This window comes from Eubalaena glacialis, chromosome 13 (genome assembly GCF_028564815.1).
Source record: "Eubalaena glacialis isolate mEubGla1 chromosome 13, mEubGla1.1.hap2.+ XY, whole genome shotgun sequence".
Lineage (NCBI taxonomy): Eukaryota > Metazoa > Chordata > Mammalia > Artiodactyla > Balaenidae > Eubalaena > Eubalaena glacialis.
Window position 1 is genome coordinate 72,995,759 of NC_083728.1, and position 13,506 is coordinate 73,009,264.

Genomic DNA, 13,506 nt, shown 5'->3' on the forward strand with positions numbered 1-13,506 from the left:
GGTGCTTGCCCTTCCCCCCTCCACCTCAAGGGACAGAGCAGACATGCCAAGAGACAGTCAGGGTTTCAGCCTGTCCCTCTCTTTTACATAAAGCTGCTGGGAACCAGTGAGTCCAGGAGTTCTGGTGCAACATTCTGCTTCTCCTGCTTATTAGTTTCACATCTGATTGTCATAAGACAGCTGTGTAATGGGACTGCAGGTCTGCAAGAAATGCCCGAAAGGAGGCCCTGGGCTCTGTCTTCCAGGATCAGCCTGCATCCCTGTTAAGCATTCTGGTAGGGACAGACCTGAATTGCTGCAGAATGTTCTGGCAGAAATATCTTTAGCTCTGAGCCCTTACCACGCAAGGATAGTTCATTTGTTACAGCTACCAGGTAACCCTATCTTTAGCAGAAAAGAGGAATTTATTACAATGATAAAGGGCTATCTCCAAGAATGTGAATTCCACTGGGCCCCGGGAAGAGTCTTGAGCTGGGAGCCACAAAACCATCAGAATTTCTCTATGACTTTCTGCTCTTCTTCTCATTTTATCATTATTTTTCTCTACTTCTCCAGTCCATCTCACAGAATATGGCCACCCCAAATCCCACTTTCTCCCTAGTTCCAGTCAGTCAATCTCAGAGACTAACTCCAACACTTAACACAGTGAAAATAGCAGATCAGGAACTCACCATGTCTCAGTTCAGATTCTCAAAAGAGAACCTGATTGGTCCAACCTCTGTCCTATGTTTACTATAGAGCCCACTGGCCATGGTTTGGGGAAGGTGGCTACCCAGAGGGTGGACCCACCCTCTGGGCTGGTCAGGCAATTCCTAGAAAAGTGGGATTAGGCAGAGATTCCAGCAATTATTCTCCACCATGGGGATATTTCCTTTTGGAAAACCCACCACATAACTCACAAACACAGTGCCTCTTGGTACTGAAACACCATGAGTAGATCAATGCTTCTATTGATCTCAAGGACTATAGATCCCCCAACAATGCCTGGCCTAGAGAGATGGCTGCTTCTGTATTTTTTAAAGATTTCTTTAAAAGTAACAAACTCTCCCAGTACAATGAAGTCTTTGCATATCAATACTTATTTTAAAGGTAGCTGGAGAAAAAAAATGGGTTAAGGAGGAACTGAAGAGGAGGAATATGGAATGCCCAAATATCAAAGTGTCTGCCAACTGGATATTAACCAGAAACTTGAATATAACAACTTAATATAAACAACTTAAATGTCCATATTCATAGTATGGAATAAATTAGATCTAAATGTGTCACAATAAATCAAAAACATAATGTTGGAGGAGAAAAGCAAGTTGCAGAATGATATTGGTACAACGTAGTAAGGTTTATGTAAATGAAAAGCAAGCAAAAAAAGATCATACTATGTATTGTTCATGGGTGTATACACACACACACACAAGGATAGATAGATAGATAGATATGAAAGTATAAGAATGAATTGGAAGGATACACATCAAATTCATAATAGTTATAGCCAAGGGAGGATGTTTGGGAAGGGGTTTTATTTTCATTTGTAATAGTCTAATTCTTTTTGTTTGTAACTGTCTAATATTTTTTAATAGATTTTTAAAAGGACAACGTATTCACACTTTTAATAAAAAGCATATACATAGGAAAAGAATTGGAAGTGAAATGCCACCAATATTAGGTAGTGGGAATATGGATGATTATTTTTCCTTTGTACTTTTTCTGTATTTTTAAATATCTGTATATCAACATGAATAGATATTTAAAAAACACAGTCGGGTGAAAAAACAGTTGCAGATAAATACTAACAGCATGATAATATTTATATTTATGTAAAAACACAAAACATCTATTTTCTATGGATATATCTATTATGAATATATCCATATATATCCATATAAATTCACAGTAGAAGATCCAGAAGGATATACAGTATGCTAAGCTGTATAATAGTTACCTCTGCGGACTTACGATAGATGCCAAAGGTAAAAGAACATTTGTATTGTATCTGCAAAGTTTTCATATTTGCAACAATTCACATAGTATTTGTGTAACTAAAAATTAAAACACATAATTTTTTAGAGAAAACTGCCCACACCAGTTCCCGTGGTTTGGCTTCTGAAGCCCCTGGTGCGGGTTACTGCTGAAATCCATCATTTCTCCCATGTGAGTTAACTTGAGGTCTCCGAGTTAAACGTCCTACTCAGAATACAGATTCCTAAAGTGCTTTTCATTCTAAGACCTGTTCAGAAGTGTGGGTCTAAATATTTGAGCAAATATTTTTCTTTTTAGTACCTGGCATGTTCTAAAATAGTTCTATAGGGATAAGGTAAAGCACATATGAAACAAAGAAACTCCCACAGAAATGAACTGCAATTGCCTATAAATGTATTAAGTAGTTTCCTAGAAGAACTTAGTCACAGCTGGGTAGCGTGGCCGAGCGGTCTAAGGCGCTGGATTAAGGCTCCAGTCTCTTCGGGGGCGTGGGTTCGAATCCCACCGCTGCCAAAGTGAGCTTTTTTTGTTGCTGCTGCCTCTGCGCCTGGTTCTGTATTCATCTCTGTTCCGCGGCTGCAACAACGCCCCCTGCTGCCAGACGCGGCTGGCTGCCCGCATGAATGGAGCGGCGGAGGGGGCGGGCCCGCGCGCGCCTGGGCGGGGCATTGTGGGTAAAAGGAAGCGCGAGGGTCCTCCCCGCTCGCTCCCCCCACGTGTCCGCCGAGTTTCTCCACCAGCAACATGGCCGCTGCCTGAGAGGAAAGCCGGGCCGCCGCCGCCTGTGTAGCCCGCGGGTACCTGGGACGTTGCCGCCGCCCGCGCGCGGGGCCGTCGGAGAGGTGAGTGCCGATGTGGCAGCGCCCGCCCGGGCTGGAGCCGGGCCGCACTCTCGAGGTGGGCCTGGGCGGGGCTGCCGCGTAGGCCGGGAGGCCCGCGCCGCCCGGTGCCAAGGGGCCGGCGGCCTCCCGGGACTCGGGCGGGAAGGACGGGCAGCCTGGCCCAGTAGACCCGGGCTGGCCGCGGGCTCCGACCTCGCGTCGGCCCGGCAGTCGGTGAGGCCGCGGCCGAGGCTGCCGGCGGTGACTCAGGGTCCAGCCACCTTGCTCCGCCCGGCTCAGGCGGGCCTCCTACGGGAGCACCTGTCCGAAGGCAGCCGATGTCCTGCCGGCGTGGCGGCTCGTGGCAATGGCTGCGTGGTGGGCGTGAGAAGGGGGCTTGACCACCCGCGAGGGAGGCGAAACCCATTGGACACTGTGGCTCGGGGCCGGCGGCCCGCCCTGATGGGCAGGGGGAGGGTGACCGGGCCCCCTCCTCTCCCCAGATTAGCTTCCGTCCGGCTAGGCCCGGAATTCTTCATTCATTTATTCCGGCCACCATTCAGGACTAACTGGGAGCCAACTACGTGCGGCGGATAGGGCCCTGATCATTTGATCAGAGGAGGTGTCAGTAAGCACGTAAACCAGTAAATAAAAAAGGTCGTTCTGTTGTGTTACCTTTAGAATCGTTGGGCTTGGGGGCAGAAAGAGGAGATCTTAGCAATCGCCACAGTTTCTTCATCTGTGAAGTGGGGATAATAGAATTACCCACCTCATAGGTTTGTGGTGAGGGCCCAATAGGGTAAGACGGAAGAAGCCCCAGGTTGCAGAGTTAGTTTCGTGGCTATGTTTCCTGCCCTTTTATATTGGAAGAAAACATTGGGCCACATAGTAACAAACCTTCCCATGGGTTATTTATACCTTACTTTTAATCCTCACCACAGTCGTCTGAGGTCGGTACTTTTGTTATCCCCATTTTAGGGATAAAAATAGTGAACAGTACTAAGTGCAAACGACTCCGGCTGGGCCACGGGTAGCAAGCAGCAGTCCTGGGATTTGAACTTGCGTAGTTCCGCTCCAGAGTCCGGGCTCTTACCCACTACACCATCCTGCCTTCTCTTAAGAAAGCTTTCAGCATAGTTGTTAAGAATGAGAATAAGGCTCCTTGACATCAGCTAGACTCAGGTTTGTGTCCTCACTCCGCCATTCTCCAGCACTGTGACCTTGGGTAGGTTACTTACTCTCTGAACTTTAGTTTCTTCCTTTCTTAATTGGGGATGGTACAGCTTGATTTATAGGGCTCTTGAGCAGATTAAATGAGATTGAATATTAAGTCCTTAGAGAAGGGAGGGTCCGACTCAGTTGAGTTCATTCTTCCTGCCCCTAGGCCATATCTCCTTTTAACAGGGGTGGAAACTGAGGTGACCCAAAGAGGGAGATGCCTTGTGCGGGGGTGGGGTGGGGGGTGGGGGGTGGGGGGGTGGGGGGGCATACAGCCAATAAGAATCCAGACCTTGAGACTATTTGCCCTGGGGCCCTTTCCTCTTAATTCACATTGTATATTGTCCTCACCTTGTCTCACTCCCTCCAGTAGCTGGAGATTATTTGGAGTTGCCTCTGCTTTTCTGATTGGTGCACAGGTTAGATTGCTGGGTGCAGCACTGATGCACCCAGCTGTGGCTTTCAGGCACCTCCTGTGCTCTGGACCCCTCCTTAGATTCACCTGGTGTTCTTGTCCCCTTTCCGTTTGTTGAGCAGCCCCCTGGCAGGGGATGTTTTCTGTGCTCAGTGCCGTGGAGCCACTGCCATGGAATACCCTTGTGGCCACAGGACACCCTGTTGAGGCCAAGGTGGTCACTGCTGCTGGGGAAGCTTGCCTTGTGGCCTGAGAGGATAGGCCACACCTCTGTCCTCAAGTGTCCACAAGGCCCAAACCATGAGGCCACTAGTCTCTGGATGGGGCTGAGTTAGGCTCACTGGGTAAAGGGTCTGTAACTGCCTGATTTCATGCACTCATTCACTCAGTTATTCTTTGTACTATACTGAGTGTTTACTCCATGCCAGGCATTGTTCTAGATATCGGGAGAACAGCATGAATTTTTTAAAAAGATAATAATCCGCATATCAACTTGATGAAGTAAATATAATCATCTCCATTTTATGGTTGAAGCACTGAGAGGCTTTCATGGAGCTTACATTCTAGTGCAGAAGACACATAAGCAAATAGACTAGGTAGTTCCAGATTGTGATAAGAACCATGAAGGAAATAAAATGGGGATGTGGTAGTGACTGGAAATGGGTGCGGGGCTCTTTAAGGTGGATAGTTTGGGAACCTGTCTGTTCCTGGAGAGGGTGGGGGTGGTGATACTAGTGCAAAGGAGCCAGCCTTGAAAAGACCTGGGGAAAATAGGTGGTATGCAAAGGTCCTGAGACAGGCTGGGGCTTAGCTTGTTGTAGGCCCAGCAAGATCGTATGGGACCCTGGGGCCATGGAAAGGAATTTGGATTTTATTCTATGTGACAGTTGAAGGGTTTTGAGCAGCGGAATGATGTGATCTGTTTTTCTGCAAGGACAGCTCTGGGTGTTTCTGGGAGGATTGGAGGTAGGAAAGACTTGTTGAAGCAGTACTTTTCAAATTGCAGATCAAGGTTTATTAGTGGGATGTGAAATCAGCTTAGGGGGGTTGTAACCAGTATTTTTAATTTTAATGAGTGAGGATAAAAAACATCACTGCATCAGATATAGTAGGGACAATTAATGGTTATGTGAAACCTTGTTTTAGTTAGGTAATTGTATGTATATTCCGGGTCATTTATATGAAATGGATTTCTTACTGTGGGCCTTAGGCTGAAAAATTTGAAAGCCCCTGAGTTGGATGATGTTGCCTGGGAGCATGAAGGGAGGTGATAATCCCTGCATTAACCCAATTGTATATTCTATCTGGAGGGAGGAGCACCATCCTCCCTGAGCTCCTTCTTGACTGGGGAGAGGCGAGTAGAGAAATAGCTGAGAAAGCCTGTGTTGGGGTCCTCCCAGGCCATACCCTCTTAGTACCTACGTCTGTTCCCTGGTTCACCCAGAAGTCCCCAGTCTCTCAGTTGTCCACAGAGCCAGCTGGAGAGAAGGTAGGTACTTCGCATACGTTTATGATCCTTGGCAGGTGAGGTGGGGTCTCGGGCTCTCCCATGCATTGCCCTCTGTCTGGGCGGTAACAGGCATTTGGGGGTTATGATTTTCACCTAGTCTTCTAATCCCGAACTGTTGAGGTAGCCTGCTTCCCTCTACTCTCTTCCTCTGCTCAGAGTCCTATGGTAGCTCCCTATTAAATGGCATTTCTGTGGTTTACTTATTCAGACAACACGTATGTATTGAGTGCCTGCTATGTGTTAGGCACTGGGGGACAGCAAGGGACAAAATAAACGAAAATCTCTGCCTTCATGTAGTTTACCACTTATTGGCAGTGGGGGTGAGGATGGATAATAAATACAGAGCTATAAACTGTCACATGGTGATACATGCTATGGAGAAAACCAGAGCAGGGAAGGAGCTGGCGGGGTGGGGTGTTGTGATTTTGAATTGGGTGGACAGGGAAAGTCTTAGCTATGAGGTAGAATCTGAGCAAAAACCTGAAAGAGGTGAAGGAGGGAGCCATGAAGTTATGGGGGCCGGTAGAGCAGTTACAAAAGCCCAGAGGTGAGGGTCGGGGGAGGGAAGGAGGCCTGTGGGAGATGAGGTCTGAAAGGAAAAGGGTCAGGGAGGGCATTTTCTAGTGCCTCACATGGGATGAAAAAGACTTTGGCTTTTATTTCTGAGTGAGATGGGAAGACTTTGAAGGCGGAGGAGTGATGTGATTGCTGGCTGTGGGGTGAGCAAAGACCGTAGGAGGCAAAGGTGGAAGCAGGGAGACCAGTTCGGAGGCTGCTGCTCTAAGGCGGGCAGGAGATGGAGGTGGCAGAGGGGGTGGGCAGATTCCCGACATACTTAGAAGGCACAGCTGACAGGATTTGCTGGTGTGGGGTGAGAGGAAGAGAAGCACTGAGGATGATCCCATTGTTTTGGCCTGAGCATTCTCAGCGTCTGGAATGTATATCTGGAATAAGCGAGATGACTCCGCTTGGTGGCTGGGGCAGGGGGCTTAGAATGCCATTGAATCCCATGGTGAAAATATTTATGTTCTTTTAAATATTAAACAATTCAAATGTTAGGTAGATAAGACAAAAATCGAGCTGGTCTTACCTAAAAGTAGAGGTCTGGGAACTGCTGAGATTCGAGGGTGCCCAGGTGCCTTTAACTGTGTCCATCCCTTCCCTTTGGGAATATGAAGGGTCATCCCAGCTGAATTACAGTCAGCCCTCCACATTCATGGATTCAACTAACCTCAGAAACTAAATTTGCCCTGCGCCTGGCAGCTATTTACATTGTATTAGGTATTATAATTAACCTAGAGATGATTTAAAGTATACCATGTGCTCTAATTTCATTCTTTTACAGGTAGCTGTCCAGTTTTCTGAGCACCACTTATTGAAGAGGCTGTCTTTTCTCCATTGTATGTTCTTTCCTCCTTTGTCATAAATTAGGTGACCATATGTGCGTGGGTTTATCTCTGGGCTTTCTATCCTGTACCATTGATCTATATTTCTGTTTTTGTGCCAGTACCATACTGTCTTGATTTCTGTAGCTTTGCAGTATAGTTTAAATTTTGGGAGCCTTATTCCTCCAGCTCCATTTTTCTTTCTCAATATTGCTTTGGCTATTCGGGGTCTTTTGCGTTTCCATACAAATTGTAAAATTTTTTGTTCTAATTCTGTGAAGAATGCCATTGGTAATTTGATAGGGATTGCATTGACTCTGTAGATTGCTTTGGAATGGCCATCATCAAAAAATCTACAAACAATAAATGCTGGAGAGGGTGTGGAGAAAAGGGAACCCTCTTGTACTGTTGGTGGGAATGTAAATTGATACAGCCACTGTGGAGAACAGTATGGAGGTTTGTTAAAAAACTAAAAGTAGAACTACCATATGACCCAGCAATCCCACTACTGGGCATACACCCTGAGAAAACCATAACTCAAAGGACACATGTACCCCAATGTGCATTGCAGCACTATTTACAATAGTCAGGACATGGAAACAACCTAAACGTCCAACGACAGATGAATGGATACAGAAAATGTGGTACATATATACAATGGAATATTACTCAGCCATAAAAAGGAACGGAATTGGGTCATTTGTAGAAATGTGGATGGACCTAGAGACTATCATACAGAGTGAAGTAAGTCAGAAAGAGAAAAACAAATATTGTGTATTAACGCACATCTGTGGAATCTAGAAAAATGGTACAGATGAACCAGTTTGCAAGGCAGAAATAGAGACACAGATGTAGAGAACAAACATATGGACACCAAGGGGGTAAGGGGGAGTGGGATGAATTGGGAGATTGGGACTAACATATATACGCTAATATGTATAAAATAGATAACTAATGAGAACTTGCTGTATAGCACAGGGAACTCCACTTCGCTGTACAGTAGAAACTAACACAACATTGTAAAACAACTATACCTCAATTTAAAAAAAAAAAAAAAAGGAACGAAATTGGGTCATTTGTAGAGATGTGGATGGACCTAGAGTCTGTCATACAGAGTGAAGTAAGCCAGAAAGAGAAAAACAAATATCGTATATTAACGCATATACGTGGACTCTAGAAAAATGGTACAGATGAACCAGTTTGCAAGGCAGAAATAGAGACACAGATGTAGAGAACAAACATATGGACACCAAGGGGGTAAGGGGGAGTGGGATGAATTGGGAGATTGGGACTAACATATATACGCTAATATGTATAAAATAGATAACTAATGAGAACTTGCTGTATAGCACAGGGAACTCCACTTCGCTGTACAGTAGAAACTAACACAACATTGTAAAACAACTATACCTCAATTTAAAAAAAAAAAAAAAAGGAACGAAATTGGGTCATTTGTAGAGATGTGGATGGACCTAGAGTCTGTCATACAGAGTGAAGTAAGCCAGAAAGAGAAAAACAAATATCGTATATTAACGCATATACGTGGACTCTAGAAAAATGGTACAGATGAACCTATTTGCAGGGCAGGAATAGAGACGTAGACGTAGAGAACAGACGTGTGGACGGGTTGGGGGGGAAGGGAAGGGTGGGACAAATTGGGAGATCAGGATTGACATATATACACTACCATGCATAAAATAGATAACTAGCAGGAGCATGCTATAAATAAAGCACAGGAAGCTCAGCTCGGTGCTCTGTGATGACCTAGATGGGTGGGATGGGGGGGTGGGTTGGGAGGGAGGTCCAAGAGGGGGTGATATAGATATACACATAGCTGATTCACTTCATTGTACAGCAGAAACGAACTCAACATTGTAAAGCAATTATACTCCAATTAAAAAAATTTTTTTATTGAAAAAAATAAAGTATACGATGTGCGTAGGTTATATGCAAATACTGTGCCATCTTATGTAAGGGACTTGAGCATCCACAGATTTTGGTATCCTTGAGGGTCCTGGAACCAATCCCCCCCTTCCCCACTGATCCTGAGGGACAGTGTATTCACCCTCCACCATGGTGACCTGCCGCCTTCCCTCCTTCGGGTACTTGAAGTGCTTCCTGTTGCCTGGAGACCCTCTTCCCCTCTGCTATCCTGGCTTGTCCAAATCCTTCTGTCCTTCAAGGCCCAGCCCAAATGCCCCTTCCCCCAGCAGGAAGGCCCTTCCTTCCTCTGAACTCCCCTACCTATAACTGCGACCTGAAGTTGGATAGCCTGGCATTGAGGTCCAGTGGGTCCCCTTGCTTCCTGTGTGGCTTTGGGTAAAACACATAAAAGCGTCTCTGAGTTCCAGTCTCCTCGTTATAAAATGGGGACAATTAAGAGAAGAGTATGTATGTGAAGAGGGTCATTTTTAGACATGCGCACGCACACACACACACAGAGAAAACCACAGAAAGGAGGTCATCTCACTCGGGGTTGGGTTTAAAGTCAGCTTGAAAATCAAGTATCAGAGATGGAGTCACCCTGGAATCCAAGTCTTGGAACTGTCTGCTCTTCCTGTTGTGCATCAGGCTATCCTCTAAAGATTCCCCATGGCCCCCGATTACTTCTCGAGTGTTTTCATCATGACTGTGGACCAGCCACCCTCCATCCTCCTGCCTGGTGGTGAATTCTTTGTGAGTGGTCAGAAAACCCCTAAAACTGGTCATTTATTCTTTCCCATGGGTGTAGCTGACATGTGGTGGCTTGGGTCCACCTGTTTACACCCATTGCTTGGTGGTTTCTGCCTGCTTTTTTTGGTTTTTGGCCGATGGGGTGTATAATGGGCTGTCCATTTTTGACTCTACGATAGATGTAGAAATAAGATCAGTTTCTGTTTGCTTCAGGCTCCTCCCTCCCAGAGCAGGGCTGCTTGCAGAATGGGTACCTAGATGTGTTGGTTGAATAACCGACTGACGGTCCAGGCCTCTTGCTCTCCTTGCAGATCGAGTCCAAGGACCGCGCGGCTGGCTCCCCCCTAGTATGGCCAATGAAGAGGATGACCCAGTCATACAGGAGGTAACTGCTGTTCCCCACCCTCTGCCGGGGCGGGGTCCTTTCCATCCATCCTCAGGCCAGCCTGGGACCTGTTGGCGTCCTCTCTTCCTCATACCTGCCTGGCTGACCCCTCACTTCCTTCAGGTGTCTGATCCAGCATCACCTTGTCAGAGAGGATTCCCTGACCCTCCTGCCTCACTTGATGTTCTCCTGCACACCCTCCCTAGCCCCTTACCTTGGGCATACCTTGCGTTTGGCCACAACACCTCTCAGCCCCTACACATAAGTTTCCTTCCACTAAAGTGTAAGCCTCATGAGGGCAGGGATTTTGTCCTGTTCACCACTGTGTCTGCAAAGCCAAGTCCAGTGCCTGGCAATTAATAGATCCTCAGTGACTATTTGTTGAATGAATGAATGGGTTTGACAGCTCCCTCTTCTTCATGGGCTTATGCAGATTTGGTCATTCAGCCGTTGTTCGCTGAATCCATGATGTGCTGGGGGCTGTGACAGCAGGGAGCCAGGCGGTGTTCTGCCCTTGGGAAGCTTAGGATCTGTGAGGCGAGACTGACAAGGAAGGGGTCTCAAGATGCAGACGGTGGTTCCAGAGTCAGCTCAGACCAAGACATATCCTAGAGGCTCTGGGCCTTTGCACATGCTGCTTCCTTCACATATGCCTCCCCTGGGCCTGCTGAGCCTTCACTCATCCTTAAGGCCTGGAGGTGGGAGAGAACATGGTTCACAGGAAGAGCTAGGAAGCACGAAGGTAAACTGGAAGGTGGGGCGGGGCGGTGAGGGTTGAGAAGAAAGCCAGGTCACATCACCTGAAGACAGGCCAATCCAGGACAGGTGATGGAGGGCACAGGGAGGAAGCCCTCCCCTGCCCCATCCTCATCAGAAACGCGTTTAATCGGGCCCTCTGGGATGCATCCTGATCTGGGCAGCCTCGGAATACATTTTTACTGGGTTACATTGAACCTGGGCAGGGGGCTCTGGACATATCCAGGTTGGAGATTTGGTTCCCTTTATTTTTAGCATCTGCTGAGCTATTTCCTCTTCCCCAAATGGCCTTAGAGCCATTACCCCTGAAACCTGAGGAGCATGCTTGTGCCCGGGGCAGGTTGGGCATTGGGTTCTGTCTCCTGGTTAAGTCTTCTTCCTTTGTTCCCAGATCGACGTGTACTTGGCCAAAAGTCTGGCAGAGAAGCTCTATCTGTTTCAGGTAATTAAAGGACATAAAGGTAAAGGGGGAAAAAAAGCAAGTGTTGGTGGGTGGTGGAGACACAGTAAGTGGTAGGCCAGGAACAATTTGAAACCTCCACGTTGCTTAGAATTCTTGGCACAGAGGGTGTTTGGTAAGACAGTCTCTTTGCTTTTATGGGCAGGTCAATAGTAATCTCTCATTTTGAAGAGAAATGAGAATGGGAAAATGGGAAAACCAAGGCAACCCTAAGAGGCAGAACAGTGTAGTGGATAAAGCTTGGGCCCTGGGGACAGTCTCCCGGCCTTGAGGCTTGGCTGTGAGTCCTTGGGCAAGTTCCTTAAAAAAAAGAAAATCTCTCTGTGCCTCAGTTTCTTTATTTGTCAAGTGGTGATAGTAATAATACCTGCCTGATAGGGTCCCCACGGGGATCAGGTGAGCCCATATTAAAGTGCTTAGAACACCACCTGCCTGGTGCAGAGTTAGCGCGCGAATGATTGCCACCGCTGTAACCGAGACTCAGGGAGCGGCCTTCTGGGGCAGCTCCAGGCAGCATTGGTGCGCCTCTGTCCTGCTAGCTGTGAGTCCCCCCACTTGTTATCCCTGCCCCCTCCCCTCTTAGCTGGGCTGGTAGTTTAATCATAGTCACTCACAGGTGTTAACCCTAGACTGTCTGCAGGCACCATTCAAAGCATTTTGCATATGTTAACTCATCTCCTGCCACAATATCCCTGTGGTGGTTACTATTGTAATTTATAACAGCTTTATTGAGATCTAATTCACGCCCATGCAGCTTCCCTGTTTAAGTGTAAATGCAGTGGATTTTAGTCTGTCCACAGGGTTGTGCAGCCAGCGGCACAGTCTGTTTTAGGAAGTGTTTGCTGCTGCTGCTGCTCTGCCCTCACTCCCTGCAGTCCTAGGCAACCGTTAACCTATTTTCTGTCCATGGATTTGCCTGTTCTGGACATTTCATATAAATGGAGTCATGTAATATGTGGCCTTTTGTGTCTGGCTCTTTTGTTTAACGTGATGCTTTCAAGGCTTTTCCATGTTATAGCATGTATCAGCACCTCATTTCTTTTTATGGATGAATATACTCCACTGTATGGACCTATATGCCACATTTTATTTCTCCATGCATCAGTTGATGGGTACTTGGGTTGTTGCCATGTTTTGGCTATTGTGCATAATGCTGCTATGAACATTCCTGTCCAAGTGTTTGTGTGGAGAGTTTTTCATTGCTCTTGAGTATATACCTGGGAGTGGAATTGCTGGGTCCTATGGAAACTATGTTTAATATTTTGAGGAAATGACAGACTGTTTTGAACCACTTTACATTCCCAGCAGTAAGGTTGTTAAGTATTTTTGTCCCCACGTTGCATATAAGAAAAAGAGACCCAGGGAGGCTAGTAACTTGCACAAGGGGCCTGGAACAGGGTGGCAGCACCCTCCAAGCATGTGCTGGGAAGAGGCCTGGTGTTGGGCCCCTGGCATCTGCCTTTACAGGCCGTGGCGCTGGGGGCTGTTGTCTGCACCTGCTTCCTTGACTGACTGCAGAGTGATGGAACGGATGGTGGTGACAGTGACCCATGTGTGTTCATGGTGTGCCAGGCCCTGTGCCGGGTGTCAGCTCCATTCGCCTCATTCCCTGCTCCTAATGGTCCTGGGAGGCGAGGAGCTTGCCTGAGTACACAAGGAGCAAGTGGCAGAGTTAGGACCGTCTGATTCTAGAACTGGCACCCTTCCCAGCGATCAGGAGATCACAGAGCTGCCCTGGACCTTGGCAGACCAGGGGCCTCCCGGTCTGTCGTGGGCTAGCCTGTCCCAGCTCAGGGCTCAGCCCAGACCAGCTGTGCTCCAGGCCGTTCCTGGACCTAAGCTCCAAGCTCCTGCCCCAAGCTTCAGCCCAGGAAGCAGGGAGGAGTCACTGTATTGCTGTTTAGGTGAG

General features: G+C 47.3%; 1 protein-coding gene and 1 non-coding gene across 3 annotated transcripts in view; both read left to right on the plus strand.

The window, feature by feature from the left end:
* Nucleotides 1-2,405: 2,405 nt before the first annotated feature.
* Nucleotides 2,406-2,487, plus strand: TRNAL-AAG (transfer RNA leucine (anticodon AAG)). Its single transcript has one exon. It is a non-coding gene; the product is annotated as a tRNA-Leu (tRNA).
* A 214-nt stretch (nt 2,488-2,701) lies between these two features.
* POLR3E (RNA polymerase III subunit E) overlaps nt 2,702-13,506 on the plus strand; it is a 31,284-nt gene continuing 20,479 nt past the window's right edge. Inside the window, exons 1-3 of one of the 2 annotated variants that reach the window (XM_061208453.1) lie at nt 2,702-2,816; nt 10,308-10,381; nt 11,529-11,579. In XM_061208453.1, the coding sequence (XP_061064436.1) occupies nt 10,346-10,381; nt 11,529-11,579 (87 nt within the window). In that variant the 5' untranslated portion in view covers nt 2,702-2,816; nt 10,308-10,345. Of the gene's footprint in view, nt 2,817-7,287; nt 7,339-10,307; nt 10,382-11,528; nt 11,580-13,506 lie in introns of those variants that run through there. The other variant, XM_061208454.1, reaches the window with a different exon arrangement.